General features: G+C 32.8%; 2 protein-coding genes across 3 annotated transcripts; one reads left to right on the top strand and one right to left on the bottom strand.

The window, feature by feature from the left end:
* Window positions 1-1,762: 1,762 nt before the first annotated feature.
* Window positions 1,763-5,128, top strand: LOC107950207 (protein NRT1/ PTR FAMILY 8.1). Of its 2 annotated transcripts, none has more exons than XM_016885018.2 (5): window positions 1,763-2,143; window positions 2,338-2,459; window positions 2,541-2,758; window positions 3,321-3,874; window positions 4,053-5,128. In XM_016885018.2, the coding sequence occupies exons 2-5, from the start codon at window positions 2,354-2,356 to the stop codon at window positions 4,885-4,887; spliced, it is 1,713 nt and encodes a 570-aa protein (XP_016740507.2). In that variant the 5' UTR covers window positions 1,763-2,143; window positions 2,338-2,353; the 3' UTR covers window positions 4,888-5,128. The 2 variants fall into 2 exon arrangements, with proteins under 2 accessions (XP_016740507.2, XP_016740508.2); XM_016885019.2 differs by having other exon boundaries at window positions 1,811-2,263.
* Window positions 5,129-7,336: 2,208 nt separating this feature from the next.
* On the bottom strand, window positions 7,337-8,801 carry LOC121224640 (acyl-coenzyme A thioesterase 13). The gene is made up of 3 exons (XM_041108293.1): window positions 8,468-8,801; window positions 8,229-8,369; window positions 7,337-7,654 (listed from the first exon to the last, which is right to left on the bottom strand). Exons 1-3 carry the CDS (start codon window positions 8,657-8,659, stop codon window positions 7,484-7,486), a joined length of 504 nt encoding a protein of 167 aa, XP_040964227.1. The 5' UTR covers window positions 8,660-8,801; the 3' UTR covers window positions 7,337-7,483.
* Between the last annotated feature and the right edge of the window lie 16,696 nt (window positions 8,802-25,497).

Genomic DNA, 25,497 nt, shown 5'->3' with positions numbered 1-25,497 from the left:
ACAAAAAAATTATAAAAACTTATAAAATTTAATAATTTTCATAAATTTTATTGGTTTTTGTTTTTTTCTAATTTTTTGCCGCATGTTATGCCGTGATTGTGATACGAGATGACTGAAAAAATTAGGGGTAGTTAACTTTAATGATCAACTATTAAAGTTAACAGTCAAAGTACTTTTTGGATGCACTTTGACGGTTCAAGTACCCAATTGAGTGAAAAAAGAAAAGACTTAATTGCTTTTTTTGAAAAAAGTTTGAGAGTATTTTTTATGCATTTTGAAAGTTCAAGCACCCAATTAAGTAAAAAAAAAGGCTTAATAGCTTTTATTTGAAAAAGTTTTGGGGCTTTTTTGATACATTTTGAAAATTCAAATACCCAATTGAATGTAAAAAAAATTAATTGCTCTTTTTTTAAAAAAAATTTACACTTTTAATCTTAAAAAAAAATATTAATACAAGCTAAAAACCTCGTCACTGCACTTACTTGCATGCCATCCCTACTTAAAACTTAGTTTTCTTTCAGCTAAATTATTTTTTTATATATAATGAAAAGATATTAGCTTAAAGGTGTAAAATACTCTTAAATTTTTTTAAAAAAAGTAATTAAGCTTTTGTTTTCTTTTGACTTAATGGGTACTTAAACTTTCAAGAAATATCAAAAAGGCCCTCAAACTTTAAAAAAAAACAATTAAGCCCTTAATTTTTTTTGTACTTAATTGAGTACTTGAACTGCCAAAATGAATCAAAAAGACCCTTAAACTTCAAAAAAAAATTAAGCGATTGTTTTTTTTTGTTTTGCACTCAATTGCCAAAATTTATTAAAAATGTATTTTGATTGTAAACTTTAATAGTTGACAAATAAAGCTAATTGCCCTTAATTTTTTCCAACTAAAACCACCTCTTGTCATAATTACAGCGTGACATGTGGCAAAAATTATAAAGATAAACATCAATAAAAATTATTAAAATTTAATAAAAATTGTAAAAAATATAAAAAATGTAAAATGTTATAAAAATTGTAAAAAGATTATAAAATGCATCAAAAAGGTCCTTTAATTATTAAAGTTAATGACCTCCAATTTTTTCAATTAAAGTCATCATGTGTCGCAACCTAACATGACATGACATGTGGCAAAAATTATTAAAAATAAAAATTAATAAAAGTTTTAAAAAATTATAAAATACTTCTTTTGGTACAATAGTTTTTATAAATTTTTTTATGAATATTATATTTCTTTATATTTTTTATAATTTTTTTACGACTTTATAAAATTTTATATTTTTTTACTATTTTTATAAAAAAATTCTAATTTTATATATTTTAAATTTAATATTTTTTATAACTTTTATTAATTTTTATTTTTTATCATTTTTTGGTACATGTTATGCCGTGGTTGTGATACGCAGTGGCTTTAACTGAAAAAAGTTAGGGACAATTAGCTTTGACGGTCAAAAGATCTTTTTAATGCATTTTGGCAGTTGAGTGCAAAAAAGAAGTATGAGCTTAATTGTTTTTTTTTAATATTTTGAGAATCTTTTTGATATATTTTGGTAGATTAAGTACTCAATTGAGTAAAAAAAATAAAGGGTTAATTGTTTTTCTTTAAAAAGATAGAGGATATTTTTTTTATGTATTTTGGTAATTTAAATATCCAATTGAATATAAAAAAGGGCTTACTTACTTTTTTTTTTTGAGGGTCTTTTAATACAATTTAAAAGTATAAATACTGAATTGAATTGAGTAAAAAGAAATTTTTATAACTTAAGCCAAAGATATTATAAAAGGTGAATCTGCAAAAATCTCAATGATCATGTGCATATTCTCGCCGTTAACGTGTCCGCATTGATCTTTTACGATTTTCTACTATTAAACAACTTCAAATCCAGCTTTTCCCTTCATTACTATTCAAGTATATGCAGTTCTTTCTTTTTGTTTGTTTTGTTTCAGATTAAAGTATATACAGTTTATTAACTTATTATACATCCCCTTTCACCAATCATCATTATGAACACAAATTCAACTATTAAAGTCAAGCTTCCTTCCAACCTTTCAACTAGTTGACTAAGAAAGGATAAACTCTAGCTGGATCCATCATCCACCTCAAGTGGCTTACGCAACTTGATGAAGATTGAATAACACCCCTGGTTTGTTCACACTCTAATTTTTAACTCTGTTTTAGCGTCGGTACTGAGTGTGTTGTGTTTGAACAACTTTGTCTACCCTCGTTTATTAGTTTCAGAAACTCGGGTTTTGTCACATTCAAGGTGATTATGAGGTTAATGGGTTTAATTGGTTTTAGATTCTTGATTAGTGAATAAATTCATTGTTGAAAGTGCAGGTACTGGAAAAAATTCATGGCTGAAAGTGATTTTTACACGAAAGATGGAACAGTGGATCACAAGGGAAACCCTGCAAACATAAAGAAAACTGGAACCTGGAAAGCTTGCCCCTTTATTATTGGTAATTTTATGAAATTAACCACTGGTAATGTGTGAATCAAATTTGGATATGCTTATCGAGTTTGGTAATTTATTCAAACAGGAAATGAATGTTGTGAAAGATTGGCTTACTATGGGATGAGCAGCAATCTAGTGCGATACTTCAAGCACCGACTCAATCAGCATGCTTCTGTTGCTACTAGAAATAACCAGAACTGGAGTGGGACATGCTACATCACGCCGTTGATCGGAGCGTTTTTGGCTGATGCTTACCTGGGAAGATATTGGACGATTGCCCTTTTCTCAATCATTTATGTTTTTGTAAGTTCTAATCACATTAAAAAGAGATTGTTTGCTTATAATTGCATCACACAACCCAATAGACAAAGTATTATCTTTTCTTTAGGCTGTGTTGTGAGTCGAATATCGGTATTATCCTCTTCTGGTCTTCACTGAATTATGCTCACAACGTTGGCACCATGCATCAAAGTTATTGTTGTCTTTTCGGGTACCCGTCGACCCTTGAACGATTTGTCACCTGAAGATATGTCTCCCTTAGTTTGAACCGAGGATCTCTCACATATGAGAGATCTTCCACAGCACAAATACTGATTGGAGGCACAACTTCAGATGACAAATCCTTGAGGAACTAACGGATGCTCAAAAAAAGACAATACTTTTGATATAAATGCACTAGGTGATTGAAGTTTATCAATTGAATGTTAAGGACTATGCTCAAAAAGTATAAATAATGGTACCCTGTATCAGCTTAGTCTAGTATCGTCAATTTTTATCAGTACAGGAGTTAAGATTTTGAAGTAAGCTTTTCATTAAAATCTGTATCTTCACAAATATTATAAAACCATTTATGATTCTCATACAGGGAATGACACTTCTTGCAATGTCTGCAACTGTACATGGCATCAAGCCAAGGTGCTACACAGAAGACAACTGCGACCCGACAGTGACTCAAAGTGCTGTGTTCTTTGTAGCACTTTACCTGGTAGCACTAGGAACAGGAGGAATTAAGCCTTGTGTCTCATCATATGGAGCGGATCAGTTCGATGACACCGACGAGACCGAGAAGAAACACAAAAGCTCTTTCTTCAACTGGTTTTATTTTTCCATTAATATCGGTGCTCTAATTGCTTCCTCCGTGCTGGTCTGGGTGCAGGATAATGTGAGTTGGGGATGGGGTTTTGGAATTCCAGCCATTGCTATGGCAATAGCTGTTGTATTTTTCTTTTCAGGTACTCGTTTGTACCGCAACCAAAAGCCTGGAGGCAGCCCTCTCACACGCCTCTGTCAGGTTGTGGTAGCCTCCTTCAGGAAATGCCGAGTGGCCATCCCTGCTGATAAGTCTCTCCTGTATGAGACCACGGATGCTGAATCTAATATCAAGGGAAGCCGGAAGGTCGAGCACACAGAAGATCTTAGGTTAGAGCCTGAACATCAATCTCAAACTTGAAAATTACAATACAGTCAAGTCTAATATAACTGGAAAAATATTGTTCAGCATGCTCAGTGCGTGTAAATAGATATACTCTACTGCCAAGTGCTTGTTTTTCTCTTGGTTTCCATTTTCAAGCTCTAAGTTAGCTGTTGTAATCTTCAGTTTCTTCGACAAAGCGGCTGTGGAAACCGAATCAGACGAAAAAAAGGGTACAGTAAACTCATGGAGACTTTGCACAGTTACTCAAGTAGAGGAGCTAAAAGCTGTAATTCGCTTGCTTCCCATATGGGCCACCGGGATCATCTTTGCTGCAGTCTACAGTCAGATGAGCAATTTATTTGTGTTGCAAGGCGAAAGAATGAATACGCACGTCGGCAATTCTACGTTCAAGATCCCACCAGCATCGCTTTCGATATTCGACACCCTCAGTGTGATCTTTTGGGTTCCAATCTATGACAGAATCATTGTCCCGGTGACGAGAAAATTTACCGGTCACAAGAACGGCCTAACTCAACTTCAACGGATGGGCATTGGCCTCTTCATATCAATATTTGCCATGGTAGTTGCAGCGATTCTGGAACTCGAACGACTCCGGGAAGTGAGGAGGCACAATTACTATGAGGTTAAGGAAATGCCTATGACAATATTTTGGCAAGTCCCACAATATTTCCTCATTGGGTGTGCAGAGGTTTTCACACTCATCGGACAGTTGGAATTTTTCTACGAGCAAGCGCCTGATGCCATGAGGAGTTTCTGCTCGGCTCTGCAGCTCACTACCATAGCACTTGGTAACTACTTGAGCTCTTTGCTTGTCACCATTGTCACTGCTATAACCACTAGGAATGATAAGCTTGGGTGGATACCGGACAACTTAAATTATGGCCATATTCATTACTTCTTCTTGCTCTTAGCAGTGCTGAGTGTGCTCAACTTAGGAGCATTTCTCTTGATAGCAAAATGGTACACATACAAAAAGGCAGTGGGAACTCTTCGTTGATTCTGTACCTCTTTACCATGCCAAAGCAAATGTAGACAATTGTATATGTATCTCCACCACGCCCTCCCATTTAAACAGTTAAAACATGAAATGCTTCTCATGTCTGGTTTTAAATGAGTTAATAAACAATGAAACAAGGTGAGAAAGATACAGAGGATATAATGTCATAGCTCCTTTTTCCTGACAAAGTGAAATCCCAATACAACTTAGTAGCACCCAATTTTGTTTGGGATATTTTGAACTGTATGTATATAAATTGATTCGCATGGTGTGCCAAGTGAATGTTGGAGTAATAATAAAACGAATGTTGGGGTAATAATAAAATGAAAAAGAATGATGAGATGTGGTGTGGTATATTGGTTGCTCACTTCATCTTTTAATTATGTGATTGGGCTTAATTATGTGATTGGGGTTCGATCTCTACTCATGGAAATGGAATACATTTCATGACAAACTATGTGTCTCTTTGAAAAGTACCTGCAACGAAAAGATTAGTTACTATTACCGATGATGGATACCTTAGTTACGATAAAAAATAAAATAAAAAAGTATCCTATTGAAAGGAAAGGAAATTATATAATAAGATTAAATAAAAATATTTAAAATAATCTAATAAATAAAATCGAGTATTTGAACCTATCGTATCAAGCATTTGAGCTCTTGTCAAAATCGAGAGAAAAATTCTAATCAAAGATAATATTAAACTTGTTAAAAGAAAAAAATTAATCTGGATGAAACCAAATATTTAAAAAGATTTACTAGACAAAACTAAAACTTCAAAAATACACCCGAGCAAAACTAAAATTTGATAATGGAGCTGGATGAAATCAAAACTTTTTAAATGAATATGAAAGAAACTAAAATTTGAAAATACTTATTGGACGAAACCAAAATTTTGAAAATAGACTGTACAAAACCAAACCAAAACTTGGAAAAATTAAGAGACAGTAAAAAATCCTGAATTGTAATTATAAGCTCGATTGTGTGTAAATGTTGGCAATTATAAATGTACGTACCTACCAATAATGCGAGAATGGTCACACGTTTCTAGAAGGATTGTTGTCAATTTATATCAATGCAATGATGCATGTGCTATTGAATGATGCAAATGTATAAGGCGACTGGTGCCTTGATCACTCTTCTCCAATACGGCTTCATCTTCTTGATTCATTTCTATTGTAAATCAGAATGCATCATGAACCAAATTGGATAATTTATTTTCAAATGTTTTATTGTCCCAACCAGGCCATTGTTGATATTTTTGAGGTGATAGACAAAATAATAAAAATTGAATTTTAGATTATTTAAAAGTTGGAGAAACATTTTTTCAGGTCTTTAAAAAATATTTGAGCTCTTAAAAATTGAAAAATAATATTTTAAACTTTTTTAACTTTGGATTCTAGATGACTACACTTTCAAACGACCTCCAGTGTCGGGCCTGATTCCAACAACTTTTCATGCAGAACTTTCATATTCTCTTTTCTTGACTTACGTTAACTTTATAGCCCTTAATAAAACAATCATTGTCTTTTTTGAACAACATTCTAAAAATTCTAAAACAAATTTTTATCTAATGAAATAATTTGAATTAAAAATAAAATGGAGTCTCTCGAAAACTAGTAATCTCTATGTAGAAAAACTTTGGTCTCAGTTATAGACTTTTCAAAAGTGTGGACTTTAGTTGCCTTTGGAAAAAGATGTCAGAAAAATAGGTCCATATCCTAAACTAACAATAAAAACATGAATTTCTTTGAAACCAAGCAAATGAGAAACTGTAATAGAGAAGTTCTATTTTTCAAAGTCAAAACTTTTAATTGTCTTCAAAATTTTAAATTATTTTCATTGGCAATCAGATTCTACAATCAATTTCGTATACCAAAAAATCTATAATAAATTTTAAAGGGATCATGAATGAATATGGTGGGGATTTTTTTAAGTATAAAATTTTCTATAAAATTTAAATTTGTATTTCTTTTTTTTGCTTTACAATTATATCTCCAATAAACGTTAAAAAAATAGTCAGTGACATCAGTTTTTCCTCCAAAAGAAAATGGACGATTATTTTTCAAAAATAAAAATCTTAAATAGGGTTTGTACAAATTGTTATATTTATAATAAAGAATTAATAAGTTCTTTATCGTCTCTTCCAAGATCTGTTGTTTTCGTTCTTAAATAGGAATTTGAGTTGCTTTTTTAAGAATTTAATATTTTTAAATGAATTCGAGCACAAAAAGGGATGGAAAATTTTCAAGCCTTCTTTCTAAAATGGTGGGTACAAAGATATATGAATTTTTTCATCTTTAAATGTTAAGTAAAATAGGAGGATAATGCATTTCAACACATTCAAACTCACATCATTCCGCAAAAGTAACAATGCTCATGCCAGTCGAGCTAAAACTCAATCAACAAAATGTAATCTTTTTTAAAATAAGTTTAGTATAATTCTAAATAAAATAAATTTACATATCTTTCTCATATAAGATTTTGCATATAATATATCGGATTGGCATCCAACAAGTTACAATAACTCATATCACATGCCATGCTTCCAAGAAAGCATTGACTTTAGTAAAATAGTACGGCATCTAGCACTGGACTAGAGTTTGCTAGATTGATTACCAAACAAGAGTTTGCTAGATTCATTACCATACAAGGAATGACGACCTTCGGCAATTAACTCCCCTGTTGCTTTGTTTCTGATATGAACAAGTGTTCCTGCATATCCTCCTCTTTCTCCTAATGCCTTTGAGGTAATCTCTAACTCATCCTGCAAACCGGATTACAATCCTATTAAAACAACCACTAATTCTTCTTATCTGAATCCACAATATCTACGTAAAAAAGTTTGGATATCTACAAATATCCGAATCTGTATTATCCATTGTCATCCCTAGCTAAACCTAAAGTGATTCACCCAAAAACTCATTTAGCAAACCTAATGATATAAATCCCATATGACCAAACTTGAAACAACCCAAACTCAAAATGATCTAAAATCGAAAGTAGTCAAAATACCCTATTAGAAACCTCTCGAATTCATCCAATCCAAAAACCAAAACAACCCGCTTTAGATAGATCCAATCTCACATCCTCTTTTACAACTTTTAACCAGCATACCTTTCTATTATTCCCAAGTCGGATAGTGAAAAACTCAATCTGACTTAAGTTCATGATCAAATTGGCAAACACAGAAATCAAGAAATAAGTAACAGAGTTGGATTACTTTCTGAAAACATTCAAATGCACTACTATAAGAAATTATTAGTACTAAATCCAAAGCAACTCACAACATTAAAAGCCCTAGAAATTCTTGATTGAATTCATGAAAAAAGATTACTTACACCGAGCTTAGCAGTTCCCAGAAACGAAATGGACATATCCACTGAAACTTTCATAGGAACACCAATGACAAAGACCGCTGACCCACCGACTTCATCCACAATATTCGCAATTGCGCCCGTTGCTAAATTTCCATTTTTATCCTGCCAAAGTTCATTTATTCAACAAAAACAAAATCAAACTCAAATCATATTATTCTAATTCAACAGAATCTTAGATCGGGGGTTTTTGGAAAGCTTACGGTGAGGCGAGGAGGAACTTTGAAAGTGCAGGAAACGAAGCCAGGCTCAACCTTGTCGACACGGATGCCGCGTAAGCCGAAATCATTGTAGAAGCTACGCTCGTAACCGACTCGGTGGGGGTGAATAGTGAGTCGTGACACTGTATCCTCTGCTTCTTTGTCTAGTTGCAGGAGTTCCTTCACCTTTTCCATGTCTGATTTCCCTTAGATCTCGTGCTGAGATTGTGAGAACTGAATACCTGGAGATTCAACAGTTAAAACTTAAAAAGTCGTTGCTCTGTTACCTGTAATTCAATTGGGGCTGGGTCAGTCGGATTGGACTTCATTTTTGTCCTTTATGCTGGTTTTTCAAGTCTTTTAAGCTTAAGTACTAGATTGGGCCAAGAGAAAACAACTTACCATTTACCAAATACTAATATGAGTCTAAGAAATTTTTGAATATATTAATATAGATTTTATTGTTGGAATTTTTCATTTTTTTTATTATTTATAAGATTTATGACTTTAATTTTACTAAAATATTTGGTTAAATAAATTTATTTTATAAAAAAATTTATCGTACTTATAAATAAGAATTTTAATTCTATTAAAAATTTTGTTAAATAATAAATAAATGTTTTAAAATTCATATATTTAAATTATTATATTTCCATTAACTAAAAAAATAAAAATAGAAAATTATATTACTTTTATTTTAAAATGATTTTTTAATTATTTATATAATAAATAATTTATTTTATATAATCTAATTTAAAATATTATAATTTATATTATCTATCAACTATTATGGTCAATTTATTGACTATTAATATAAGAAAATTTTGAACAGTGTCGTACAAATGTTTCAATAATAATTGGGATTTTTTTTATTAACATCATTTTTGAATCAAAATAACTTTTATTATTTTGAATAATTTTATTTTCTATTAATTATGTGAAACAAAATTATATTCAACACTGAATATAATCAATATTCTTAATTATGATTTGATTTTTATAATGAATTATATATAAATATCTTTATAAATACAAATTTTTAAAGGCTTAATATATTATTTGGTACGTAAATTTGATACTTTTATTCTAAAGTAGTACCTATATTTTTTGAGATTTATTGTGGTACTTATATTTGATAAAAATTATACATCAATAAATAAAAAGTAATGATATTAATTTATTAATATTTAATTTAAAATTTAAAATTAATTTAATTAAAATTCATAATTAATTAACAATAATAACAATTAACTCTCTTCAAAATCCTAAAATTCAAAAAAAAAATCACAACCACCAATGAATTCCTTGAAAAAGAGGAATAAACCTATATAAAAAAATGTTATAAAAAGTCAATGCAATGTTATAAAGTTAATTCTGCAGTTTCTACTTCATGAAAAATCTGCGAATGAAGCTTGGGTTATCTCAGATGGCTTCAGCCGCCTGGAAAGATCAGTAGACTGTAATTAATAAATTAGACACAATATTTGTATTTATTTGATAATCAACTATTTTTGGATCTAAAAAATTATATATTAATTTAATATTTTTTAACTTGGTATTTATTCTTTTTACCGCGTGACAAAATGTAAGATTGTATATCAATTATTGGTTGTCAATGTCACATCAACATATTTTAATAATGTTACTTAGGTATTTAAAAATGGTATCGAGTTGCTTTACGATTTTCAAGTTTAGGTACCAATTAGGTCAAAAAAAAGTTTAGATGCTAAATAGGTATAAGTTACCCAAGTCTAGGTACCTTTATATATATTAAACTTTAAAAAAATTCACAATTAACACTAAATGTATTATATTAACAAAAGGGTAAACTACCAAAATAGTCACTTTTGTTTACCTTAGGTTACATTTTAGTCACTTATGTTTGTAACAACCCGTTTTTAGGGTTAATTGGAACAGTGGTTTTGGGACCACAATCCGACATTAAAAAAATTATTTTATTATTATTTTAATATTTACAACATGATATTAGCGTTGTGTGAAATTTTCGTAAATAAATTTTATTGTTTAAGTGATTAATTCGGTAAAAATGACTAAATCACGTAAAGTGTAAAAGTTGTGTTCTATAAGCTAAATGTGTCAAATAGCTATAGAACTTAAAAGTGAAGGTCCTTATGTGGTAAATAGCCCATTTATGAGATAGTGGATGATAGTGGAGCGGCAATTTGTATAATTACTAATGTTTTTAAAGGTTAATTAAGTAAATAGTTAATAAAGGGTAATATTAATAAAACAAAAGCCAAATATAATCATCTTTCATCCATTTTACAACCGAATATAGGGTTTATAACAGCCATGGATGAGCTTGATATTTGGCCATGGCGTTTTTGCTCAAATAGGTACGGTTTTAGCTCCGTTTTTAATAATTTCTACGTTTTTAAGATTGTTGTAGCTTAGTCTAGCTAACCCGGGGACTAATTTGAGAAACTGTTAAAGATTTTATGAGATTCCATTGATGAATATTCATGCTTTTTGATGATTTTTGATGAAATATGTAAGTTAGATGATAGTTTTACATATTTTACAAAGTGATTTTAAGTAAAAATGTAAATTATGGGCTAATTTGTGAAATTATGAAATTATGTAGTTAAAAGTGTGATTATTTGGAAAATTTGAGCTACTAAGGCAATAAGAAGAATTCGGCTAAGCATGGGTATGATGAAATTGCATGCAATTGTGATTTTATGTGATAAGGACTAAATTGCAAAAATGTGAAATAAAAGGGGCAAAAGTGTAATTTTGCCAAAATATGTAAATTGTGTTAAATTGAATGAATTAATGATTAAATAAGTAAATTTGTTATTATAGAGATTGAGAAAAATAAGATTCGGATCTAGAATGGGAGAAAACAAAGTATCAGACTAGTCAATCTGTTCTGTCGTTTTAACGATCGAGGTAAGTTCGTATGCAATAAGAATTATTGTATTTATGGTTTTAATGCTTTGATATCATATAAATTGTATATACGTGACAGTTGTTATGTTTGATGACATATCGGCTAAATATGGCACTTAGTGTGCGGTTCGGTATAGCTTCGGCTAAATTTGGCACTTAGTGTGTGATTTGAGATAGCTTTGGCTATGTACAGCACATAATGTGTGGGACATCAAATATAGCACTTAGTGTGCGAAATATTGAGAATGGCACTTAGTGTGTAAGATATTGAGAATGGCACTTAGTGTGTGAGATATTGAGAATGGCACTTAGTGTGCAAAATATCGAATGATTCAACGAGCATAGTTAAGACAAGAATGAAAGTACGATTGAAATAAGTAATACAGGTACGTACAGAACCTATGTGAGAATCGAATGAAAGTAAATTGGTGAGTTCATATTGTATTATGTAATTAAATAAGAAAAAATTGTGTATAAGTATGTTTCATGTCAAAATGTGTTTATTTGACTATAATGAAGCATGTACTAAATGTTATGTGAGATATGAATTATAGTTGTTTTAATTAAATATACATATGGAAATCAACTAATAAGACCATAACCGGGTTATGGCACGTGAAAGATAGACCACGGCAGGGCCTTGGCAATGTATGTGTAAGACCATAGTTGGACTATGGCATCGGAAAATCGATGAATTTGTATCATAAGCACTTATAAACCAGAGAGGTTTGATAAGAGTATAGGTGATAAATAGAAAGGTATCAGTACAGGTATGTACAAAAAACTACTCAAGTATCGAGTTATATGAAGTTGAGAACTTGCGAATGAAGAACATGAACAATTTGATGTTAGCTCATGAATTGATGCTTTAAATGTTAATGATTTATCTATTTCGAATTGCTATATGAATGTTGTGATCATTTTAGGCTCACATATGAACTTACTAAGCTGTGAAGCTTACTTTATGTTATTTTTCTATTTTTATAGTGTCTCGGACGTTCGCTCGAGTTGGGAGTCAACGGAGATCGCATCACACTATCTGGCTATTGATTTTCGGTATTTTACACCCTATGGCTTGGTTTTATGGCATGTATAGGCTAGTGAGTTAATAATATGTTTTAAAGTTTAATATAGCCATAAGATTTGGCTTGCTTTTGGCTTGTAAATGTTGGTATGTATTTGGCCATTTAAGTTGGCTTAAATTATGTGTTCGATAAGTGTTCTATGGGATGTATATAATGTCTTGTGTTTTGACATTTTTTGCCATGGTTGTTGATATGATTAAATGGTTACTCATTTGGTTAGTTACTAATGTTTGAGGAATAGTATATTATGATATGATTATAGATGATGATAATATGTGTTTTGATACATGATATAGATGATAATATGATGGGTTATTTAGTTGGAATTTGAGACATATGAAAATGTTAAAGATGATAAATGATTCATGCTAGTTTTGGTATGTGTTTTGGTCAAGAAATGGTTGAGATTTGAGAAGTGAAATGTAATGATTCAATATGGTATGATTTATGCTAGAAATAATCACTTTTGATTGCTTATTTGATTGTATATTTGATACCATTTTGATGGCTAAGTGTGTATGAGAAAAGGGTGGCAAATTGGCTTTGCAAATGGCCTATTTTTGTCCACACAGGCAGAGACATGGGCTTGTGTCTCAACCGTGTGTGACACACGGTCATGCTACACAACCGTGTGTCCCCTGGGGTACCCTTTGAATTTAAGTCAGTATACCCTACAGGTTTGACACGGCCTAGACACACGGGAATGTCTACTGGTCGTGAATGGCACACGGGCTGCTACACGGGCGTGTGGCCTGCTGTGTGGCCAAGTCAGAAACCCCTCTAGATTTCACACGGCCTGGCAAACGGACGTGTCCTCGGCTGTGTGGTGCAAGTCAGTATGTATGTCCTGTTTTCACACGGCTTGTGACACGGCTTGTGACATGGGTGTGTCTGGTGGCCGTGTGAGGCACACGATTTGTTCACACGGGCCTGGGATCCTTAAATGTTTAAAAATTTTCTAAGTTTCCCAAAGTTTGCAAATGTTATCGGTTTAGTCCCAAACCACTCTAAGCTTGTTTTAAGGTCTCGAAGAGCTTTACAAGGGACATTGTGAATGTTTTGAATGGATTTTGAGTATGAATGCATAAATGTATATGTTATGTATGTGAACGATGTGCATTGATCGGTAATGCCTCGTAACCCTATTCCGGCGACGGATATGGGTTAGGGGTGTTACAATGTTAATGTGTTGTAACATTTTAGTAACTGAACCGTTAATTTTCGTTAACAATGTAACGATAAGTTGACGTAGCATGTTAAATCATCATTTCAAACAAAACATTTAGGTCAAATTATATAATTAGTCCCTATATTTTTTGCGTTTTGAGCAATTTAATTTTTTTCTTTTATGTTCTTTTAACTTTTCTTTTTTTTCTTTATTTTCCTTTTTCTTCTGCTTCTCTCTCTCTGTTTCCCTCCCTTCTCCATCTCTTTTAACGTAGTTTTTCTATATTATTCACTTGTTAAAACTTTTTTATGTTTGTGAAAAAAGAAAAGGCCAAAGCTGAAACCAAAATAAGAACCAAAATAAAACTTGTTTCGCATATTCTTACCCCCACAATTACAAACCCTCATCATCCATTATCGCTTTAACAAACTAATTTTGATATCTCAATGACTTAGTCCACAAGCTCGCCTCACTGGAAGACCTCACCAGTCATGACTTATGGCAGTTCACCCTCAACAAAGTTTCTCGAGCCCATTCCCCTAACCTCCTAACTAACCCCCATGACCATCTTATATATCTTACCTACAACATTCTCGCCCTCTTGAAATTACATTGTTTCACGAATTCTTCAAACGAGCTCTACACTCTCAATAACTAAAACGACCACCATATGAAACTTACCCTAAACTTTACCTAAACCAGTCTGGTTTCATGCCCTATTCCCTAACCCGTATCCGTCGCCGAAACAGGGTTATAGAGCATTACCGAAGTTTACAGTATAATTACTGTTAATTCATATCATTTACTATTCATTTCATAAAATCAATCATAACCAATTATAATGTCCCTCATACGGGTCCTCGAGGCCCAAAATACATATTAAAATCTAGTCGGGACTAAATCGGGACCATAAAAAATTTTTCACAAAACTTTAAAATTTTTTAAGTGCAGGGAACACACGCCCTTGTGGCCATGCCGTGTGGCTCACACGACCAATGACACACCCATGTCCTAGGCCGTGTGGGCATTCAATGTGAGGCACACAAGCGTGTCTTAGCCTGTGTCCTTACTCGTGTAACTCTCTGACTTAGGTCACACGGCTACCCACACGCCTGTGTGTTAGGCCGTATGGTCAATTTAATTTTCAAAAATTAGGTACAGGTTTCACACGGCCAAGACACACGCCCATGTGCTAGGCCATGTATCACACACGATTGAGACACACGTCCGTGTTTCTACCCCTGTGACTAATTCTGCGCATTATGTTTCTTAATTTTTAAAATGCAGGGGACACACGGCCAAACCACAAGCCCATGTGCATGGCCATGTGTCACACACGGTTAAGACACACGCCCGTGTGGACAAAATAAGGCCATTTTCAAAGACCTATTTCTTACCCTTTTCACCTTGCACCTACATCAACACTTAAGCATTTTCAACAACCAATTCAAGACAACTTATCCAAGCCAAACACAAGAGTTATGTATGATATATTAATACTTACATTCATGTATTTCCAAACTTACCTTTTTATGAAAACATATAATTTACCGTAATTCAATTTAACTATACCATATACATATATGTTAAACATATTATAGCCTTATAATTATGTAACAAAACATACCATTACTAGCCATTCCAATGACTAGATTACAAACATCCATTTACATGTCAACATTGACCAAGTTAGCATATACATGTCATTATACCAAAACAAGTTTTCTATTTATACCAAAACAGGCTGAAGGATAGTGCGATGATGCTCAGACCTATTCCAACCTTTACGAGCTTTCTGAGCACTATAAAACAAAGAAAAGAAAACTGAGTAAGCATTTCAAATGCTTAGTAAGTTTGTATAACAGGAAATTAACTTACCAATCATATTCATTTAAAGTAAGCATACAAACATGCATCCAAAACTATATGGCCAATTGCCTAGACACATGCTCTCACCAAACATGTAACATCCTGATTTTGGGCTTAGTCGGAACAGTGGTTTCGGGACCACAAATTCAATGAGGAAAATTTAATTTTTATTATATTTTTATGGTATATGATTCCACGAAATGATTTCGTGAAAATTTCGTTCGAAAATTTTGACGTTTGGGCACTCAATTTAGTAAAAAGGACTAAATTGTAAAAAGTGCAAAAGTTGACTTCTACATGTTAGAGGCATCAAATTGTTATGAAATTTTAAATGGGAGGTAATTAAATGATAATTAAACCATTGTATAACTTTTTGGACAAAAATGGCCTTGATTGGGTAAAATTTGAAAGAATAGTAAAAAGGGCATTTTGGTCATTTAGGGGTAAAATGAATTAAAAGACAAATTTTAAACTCCAAATGTGTCCCTTTCTTCTTGTTACAGCAGAATGTACCAAGAGCAGCCATGGTTAGGGTTTTTCCAAGCTTCCAAGCTTAATAGTAAGTGATTTTGAGCTCCGTTTTTAATGTTCTATGTATTTTTGAAATCCCGGTAACATGATCTGCTCATTTCTACCATTATTTGGAGCTAGGATTTATGTTTAAAAAATTACCCATGAATGATATGCATGTATTTTGATGTTTAATGATAGAATATGAAGCTTGAAATTGTGTTAAACAACTTTTGCTAAGCGATTTTATGTGAAAACGAGTAAAACGGTATAATCGATAAAAATACCTAATGTTCATAAGTATATGTTAGAGTGAGAATTTGATGTTGCCATAGAAGGGAAAAATTATCAGAATGTCATAAAACATAAGAAAATAGGAAGAAGTTTAATTTCAGAACCTTGGGGCAAAAGTGCAAATATGCAAAAGTTTAGGGGTCAAAATGAAAATTTGTAAAAATATGATTTTTAGACCCATATGAATAGTTTGACTAATTAGTAGGCTAAATGTGATATTATAGATCAAGGAAATCGATATTTGGGCTTAAATCGGGAAAATACAAGGTTATGGACTAGAATGGTAAATTGCCATTTCTGGATCCGAGGTAAGTTTGTACGTAAATAATTTATCGATTCTTTTTATTTTATTATATTTTGTTATCATATGAAATGTGGCTGCCTATAGAATGATTATTTGTTGTAAATTGCAAATTGAAAAAGGACTATGAATAAATTGTAACATGTTGGAAAGTGAGGAATTTCCCGGTTGAGCCTTCGGAATAGAAACGATACGAATGATCTATTGTGAGGTCACGTGTGTAGTACTAAGTGCAGGCTACTACGTGTATCAGATGGTTAGGTCACGTGTGTAGTACTAAGTGCAGGCTACTACGTGTACCAGATAATTGGTCGCATGTGTAGTACTAAGTGCAAGCGACTATGTGTGCCAGATAGCTTTGGCTACAAGTGTGAAAATATGTGCAGGCAACTGAGTATTAGTTATTATTCCGAAGAGTTCAACGGGAAAATCGATTAAGTAAAAATATATGTGAACATGATTATATGATGAATAAGTGCAAGTAAATGTTTAAGAAAATTTTGAACAATATGCTCGATATTTGAGTGAACTTCGATAAGACAAAATGGATTAAGCGAAATTATGTAAGAGTAAATTAAGTAACAGTGTTGGACAGCAGCAGTTGTGTGACTTTGAAAATTCATCAAAAATTGTGCAAGTTGAATTAAATTTTAAATAAATTATTGAATTAAAGCTTATAAGTATATTTTCATATAAAAGAAATAGGGGGAGCAAAAGAGTTGTATATTATATGATATTCTAATTTTTTTGAGACAGTGTTAGAATGAATTTGAGATCCCCTATTCTGACTTGGAAAAATTGTTAAAATTTTTATAAAAATAATTATAGGCTATAATTTACATGCTTATAATATTTTATGAGTATAATTTTAATAGAAACAAACGGGAACATTATCCGAGTCTCGTACTATGAGATAAATAAATTTTAGTGAAGAAAGGTCGAAGCTGTCAAACAGAAAAATATGGGAGATTTTGAATAATAAACTGTACTTATTAGCTGGGCCAAAAATTCTTAAAATTTTATGGTATAAAGATATATGAGTCTAGTTTTTTGGAAAATTTACGGATCTTAATTTGGAGTTCTGTAACTCCAGATATAAATAATTTAGTGACTGTGACTCAAGAAAGCAGCTTAACCAGAACATGTGTAAATGTACAATTGGGTTAGTTTTACTATGGAAAGCATGTTAGTAAATTGCTTATTATTATTTCATGCGAGCTTACTAAGCGTAAAGCTTACCCCCTCCTTTCCATTTCTTTTAGTGTTGTCAGGTTAGCTCATGGTTGGAGATCGTCGGAGGCAGCATCACACTATCAAGCCAACATCTTGACAGTATAAACACATATGCTAGAATTATCAAGTGAGTGGCATGTATAGGGACCTAGTTTTATAACATGTGTTATTATAATTTGGCCAAATATATTGGTCTTTAGTGAGCTAATGATTCTGACTTATAAATCTAGCTATTTATGTTATGTTTGATATTGGTGATGTGCTTATGCTTGTTTGCCATGCATGGTTGGTAATATGTTATGTGTTGTTGTGAATGTTTAAGTCCGTTAACACCTCGAACCCTGTCCCGACGTTGGATACGGGTGAGGGGTGTTACAAAACAAGTTGGTCATGAAATTTTATATAATTATCAAGAAAATAGAGATGAGCTCATCATGTATCCATTTCCAGGTATTTCAAGGATATTCAAGATATAATTCATTTAATTCTCATATTTTCTCATATCAAGAGTTTTTTCTGTTGAATCATTGAAATATCGATGGATACCCAGGTAGTACACACAAGATGTACTTATCATTGATCCGTCAATTCATATACGGGGGTACTCTTTAGAGTACATAATTGAGAAGCATACTCTCGAGTCTTATAACATGAAGCTCACACAGAGCCATTTCAGGAAGCTCATAAAGAGCCTATCAGGAAGCTTATCCAGGCTATATAACAGGAAGCTCATAAGAGCCATAATCAGAAAGTTCACAAAGAACCATATCGAGAAGCTCACGAAAAGCCTATCAAGAAGCTTACAAAAAGCCATATAATGGGAAACTCCGAATAGCCATATATCAGGAAGTTCAAGCGAGCACTATCGGGAAGCTCACTAAGAGCCAACTTAACAGGAAGCTCATTAAGAGCCTATAATCAGGATGCTCATAAAAGCTAAGGTGTGTCCACAACAAATGTGTGATCACAACCTATCAGGACGCTCTGAAGAGCTATAACGAGAAGCTCGCAAGAACCTTATATGGGAAGCTCGAGAGGGCTAATAATAGGATTCTCTTTTAAGCTATGGTGTGTCTGCAACATATGCTAGATTACAACCAATCGAGAAACTTGTATCCATCGAATTTCATTTATTCAAACGGAACTTAACATTTTTCAGGCATGTTAGAAATATGTATTTTCATATACACATAAAAATTCATGATTCACATATAATATTCAATTCAAATATGAAAGTATACACAATTTAGTTACACGAACTTACCTCGATAAACGTTCATATACAAGATCTACTAATCCAATACTTTTTGTTTTCCTCGATCCAACTCGATCCAACATCAATTTAATCCATTTCATACTCAATTCTCATCCTAGGCAAAATTATTAACCCTTATCCATTGCCGAAACAGGGTTACGGAGCATTACCGAACATTTCAGAACAAATATGAACAATCATATAATAATATAACATACACATTTAAAATCTCAAATAATTAACCTAATGACTATATCAACATAGGTATTTTACAAATACTTACTAACTTAATTTATTTAACTTCATTTAAACCAATTCAAATTAAAACCAAATTTCAACCTAAAATTTTTATATGTTAAATTCATTCATACTTCAACTAAAACATACCATTTTATAATCTCAACATAACTCATAAACTTATACATATAATCAACTAAAATCATCTTATATCATCACTACAACCATTTCTCAAAATAACATACATATGACAACCTAGGTACATGTCATTACCAAAAGAAATATACTTCACCACTTTGAGTTAGGGATCAGCTTTGGATGCTGATTCAATGATCTGACTTTAACCTAACCTACCACGGAAAACAACCGTACGTTGAGTACAAACTTAGTGGTATTTCTATAATCCGAATACTTAAAAACAAAATAATTAAACATGCACATTTAATTCATACAATTTTCAAATCCATTCAATTAATCAATTCACATATAAATCATTTGTCACACATTTAATTTTCATCAATAGCTATTTTAAATAGCTTTTCTCACTTTGAATTTACATATCATTTGGCAATAACAATACTCTTTTCATGAACCCTTGGTTCATGCATTTCATTTATACAATTCAATTCAATGTCTAATTTCAAATTCACATTCAATATCATTCAATATCAATTTTATTGCCAATTCATTTATTTACCCCTATTAACACGACTCGAACTTTGGCGGATACACGGATCCAACCAAAACACACCAGTTTGACACCTAGTGCCTCATCAGTTAATTTGAAGTAATAGTTTGACACCCAGTGTCTCATTGGCTATGCCGAAGTAATTTGGTACCCAGTACGTCATCAAATTTATCCTAAGTAATAGTTTGACAGCCAGTGTCTCATAAACTCGAAGTCGAAGTAATCCCTGTACACTTCCAATCCTATGGCATGCCAACTATATCCGGCTCAGCCCGATACAGTTAATAGGGTATTCAATTGACTTTCCAGTTTCCAATCAATACACATTTCAATTAATCACATATATTCTCAATTCAATACCATTCAATTCACTTTTCAATTAAAAATATTCAAATTTCATAATAATCACATATTCATATCAATTTTATCTCATTTCCAATCAATATATTTTTCAAATATAACATATATCCAATATTCAATTTTCCACATCGATCACATATATCCATACAAATTCAATTCAATAACAATTGCTAATACTTACCTTAATTACTTACCATAACATATAAATCAAAACATCACAAATAATAATTAAAATTCGGATTATAGAAATACAAACTGTAATTTCCCGAGTTACTCCTCGTCAACTTTTTTTCTTTCCTTTCTTAGTCGAGGTCTCCGGCACAACATTAGCTACAGAATTAAAATAATTGAAAATCATCAATACAACACCATTTTTGCCCATTCAACCAAATCTACAAATTCTGTGATTGGATAAAAAGTCAGAAATCATTAGATCGACTGGGAAACGAGAGGAAACCACTAGTTCTAATCCTCAGCCAAAAAAATCTAGAGAATCTCGAGGTGGTTGGAGGCCGAGTTTTAGATTGGACCAAGGTGGCAGAAGCCAGGGAAAACAGACTACTGTTTCTACTGGCAGTGTAAGAGGCTCTTCTCGAGACATTGATATGCCGAACTGCAAACATTGTGGGAAAAAGCATAAAGGTGAATGTTGGAGAAAAACTAGACGATGCTTCCAATGTGAGTCTACAAATCATTTTATCAGAGACTGCTCGAAAAGTGAAAGCACCACACCTGCAGCATCACAGAGATTAGTGTTTACTACTCGAGGTAGAGGCTCGGGTAAAGGCGGTTCTATTTCTAGAGGTAGTGGTGTAAGAAAAGGCAGTGAGATAGTTACTCAGCAATTGGAGGCTAGAGCACCGGCCAGAGCATACGTGGTTCAGACTCGGGAAGAAGGTGATGCACGTGACGTCGTGACAGGTATATTTTTATTGTATTCTGAACCTGTTTATGCATTAATTGATCCGGGTTCTTCTCATTCATACATTAATTCAGAACTGGTCGAGTCGGGAAAATTAAAATATGAGACGTCTAGAATATTAATAGAAGTGCCTAGCACTTTGGGACAAACCGTGTCTGTGGACCGAGTATGCCAAATATGCCCATTGATAATACAGGGAAAGATGTTTTCAGTTGATTTGTTGATTATGACCTTTGGCTATTTTGATGTAATCTTGGGTATGGATTGGTTATCTGAACATGGGGTAGTTTTGGATTGCTATAAAAAAAGGTTCAGTATTCAGACAGAAGATGGAGACAAAATTGAGGTAAATGGTATTCATACTAGTGTAACACCCCTAACCCGTATCCGATGCCGGAATAAGATTACGAGGCGTTACCAATCAATATATATCATTCATAAACATTTATGCATTCATATATAAAACCAATCCAACACATTCACATTGTCCCTTATAAGACTCTACGAGGCCTTAAAACATGCTTAGAAAAGGTTCGGGACTAAATCGATAACATTTGAAAACTTTGGAAACTTAAAAAATTTTCATCCATTTAAAGGTCACACGCCTGTGTGAATATATCATGTGCCTCACACGGTCACCAGACACACCTGTGTCACAGGCCGTATGAAAACAAAGTATACATACTGACTTGTACCACACGGCCGGAGACACGCCCGTGTGTCACGGTCATGGGAAATATGGAGGGGTCACTAATTTGGGTCACACGGACGGCCACACGCTCATGTGCCAGTCCGTGTCTCACACACTGCCAATAGACACGCCCGTGTGTCTAGACCGTGTCAAACCTATAGGGTATACTGACTTAATTCGAAGGGTACCCCAAGAGACACACGGCCGTGTAGAATAACCGTGTGTCGCGCACGGCTCAGACACACGCCCGTGTCTCTGCTCGTGTGGACAAAAATAGGCCATTTGAAAAGCCAATTTGCCACCATTTTCTCATGTACTCAAAATAACCAAATTGGTACCATTTCAACACATATATAGGTAACCAAAATAGGCCAATTCATACACCTATCATATCATCTATAATCAACCATTTCAACTACTTAATTCCATATTCAAAACCATACCAAATCAATGTGCCACAATCATCAATCTTACATAATTTTGTAATATATTTTCATTACATTTCCATCAAATAAATCATGCCTCCCAAACATATTAATTCATCATCTACAAAACATACCATAATATACCATTCCTCAAGCATTTATACACCAACTTACAAATATCCAAAATAGCCAACTCATAACCATACCAAAACAAGCCAACATATAAGGCATTCTATACATCACATATATATTTCTTACCAAACACAATTCAAGCCAACTTAAATAGCCATACACACCAACATTTACAAGCCAAATCACATGGCTAAAATCATAACTCAAAACATACTAATATGACACTAGCATATACATGCTATATACCATATATACAAAACTCTCAAAAGTACGAACGAGATGATCGATAGTGTGATGACGCTTCTTGATGATCCCCGAGTTTGAGCTAGCTTCGATAATCTATAAAACAGTGGAAAATAAACACAGTAAGCTTTAAAAGCTTAGAAAACCATATACAAACAAAATCATCACATGAACATTTGCATATCAATTTAAATATGCTAAACATAGCTAATCACATTCAAATTCACAAACCTTTCTCATTAAACATATATTCAATGTCTTAATCGAGTTCATCAAATATTTCCCTTTTTAATACTCGTATGAATTTCGTACGTACCTGAGTCACTTAGTTCATTCACATATTCTTTCTCGACTTGGCTTTACATATTCTTTCTCGACTTGACTTTGCCCGCTGAACCATTTGGAATCATTAAGGATTCTTGGATATCCCATAAGCTCATACAATGCCATATCCCAGATATGGTCTTACATGTTATCACATATCGATGCCACCGTCCCAAACAGGGTCTTACACGAAATTGATTAACGATGCCAATGTCCCAGACATGGTCTTACATGTAATCACATCTCGATAACCTAATGTCATGACATCTATATCCTATACTATTCCTAAGGTTCGTACGGGATTTTTGGATATCGTAACTCTGTTGATTCTTGCTCGTAATTGCTCGTTCAACATTCATTGCAATTCAATCATAATAAAACATATATAATTTAATGTAAAGAAATTTATTTGCATATGAACTTACCTCGTAGTCGGAATAAATGAACCAGATCGACTATTCAATAACTTTCGATTTCCCTTGATCTAAATCCGATTTCTTTTGTTCTTGATCTATATACATTCAAAATTAACTCTTTTATTCATCAACACATTCAATTTAGTCCACAAACACGTATTTGGGCTTTTTTCACTTTAGCCCCTAAAGTCTCAAATTTCTTACAATTTAGTCCTTATTTCACAAATACACAAAATTACACAATTTCTTTCAAATACATGCTAGCAGAATTCTCCTAGTATATATATCAACTCATATTTATCATTTATTCACACATTTAACCACATATTTTTACATTTTCATAAATAAATCCCTATTTGACATTTTTGTCAAATATCACTTAATAAAACTTGATGATCTATCAACAAATATTCATTTTTCATCATCAACTATCAAAAAGCTCATAGATTCAACAAGGGAACTTCATAGAATCATCAAAAAATTCAAAAATTAAGGTACGGACTAGCTAAAACACGAAGCAACAATCACAAAAACATAGAAATCATCAAAAACAGAACAAAAGCAGACCTTCAATTGAGCTTCAACATGGCCAAACCCTAAAACATGAAAATAGCTTCTTCTTTCTTCTATTTTCGATTCAAAATGATGAGAATATAAGCTTTAAATTGTTTTTATTTTATTTATTCTAACTTAACACTTAGTTTACTATTTTACCCTTGGTTAATAAACCATTTAATCATCAAATATAAGGCCATTTATGTCCATCTCCATAACAATGGTCTAATAACAACATAAGAACCTCACATTTAATCAACCATGGCAATTTAGTACTTTTAACTTATAGCATGCCACTTTTGTATTTTACGCGATTAAGTCATTTTATCAAATTAAACTATTAAACAATAAAATTAGTTCACGAAATTTTCACACATATATAATCACATGCTGTAAACATCAAAAATAATATTAAAACAATTTTACAACCTCAGATTTGTGGTTCTGAAACCACTATTCTGATTTAGTTAAAACCGGGTTATTACAACTTTCCCCCCTTAGGGATTTTTGTCCCCGAAAATCTTACCAGCGAATAGGTTTTGGATATTGCTTTCTAATAGCATCCTCGAGTTCCTACGTAGCTTCTTCAACCCCGTGTCGATCCCATAATACTTTCACTAATGCTATTTTTTTATTTCTAAGCTCTTTAATCTCACGAGCTAGAATTCATATCGGTTCTTCACTGTACGATAGATTTGACTGAATCTTAACTTCAGTCGGGGCAATAACATGTGAAGGGTCAGATCAGTATCATCGAAGCATCGATACATGAAATACATTATGAATCTTTTCTAACTCAGATGGCAATGCTAGCCGATAAGCAACTGGTCTGACTCGCTCGATAATTTCATATGGCCCGATGAGTCGCGGACTCAATTTATTTTTTATGACCAAATCGAAGTATTTTCTTCCACGGATATACTTTCAAAAACACTCTATCCCTGATCTGAAACTCGATATCTTTCTTTTCAAGTCTGCATATGATTTCTGACAATCTAACACCGTTTTCAAACTATCACGTATTACTTTCACTTTTTCTTCTGTTCTCTAATTAGATCAACTCCGTGAATCCTATTTTCACTTAGTTCAGTCCAGTACAAAGGTGTTTGACATTTTTTACCGTATAGAGCTTCGTACGGTGCCATTTTGATACTTGATTGAAAACTATTGTTATACGCAAATTTAATCAACAGCAAATACTTTTTCCACGTACCTTCGAACTCAAGAATACAACTTCTCAACATATCCTCGAGCATTTGAATAACTCGTTCGGATTGACCATCCGTCAGCGGGTGAAATGCGGTACTAAAATGTAATTTTGTACCCAATGCATCTTGCAGTTTCCTCCAAAATCTTAATGTGAACCTCGGATATCTATCCGAAACAATAGAAACAGGTACTCCGTGTAATCT

This window comes from Gossypium hirsutum, chromosome A03 (assembly GCF_007990345.1).
Source record: "Gossypium hirsutum isolate 1008001.06 chromosome A03, Gossypium_hirsutum_v2.1, whole genome shotgun sequence".
Taxonomy (NCBI): domain Eukaryota; kingdom Viridiplantae; phylum Streptophyta; class Magnoliopsida; order Malvales; family Malvaceae; genus Gossypium; species Gossypium hirsutum.
This window is presented reverse-complemented; position numbering and strand designations above follow the sequence as displayed.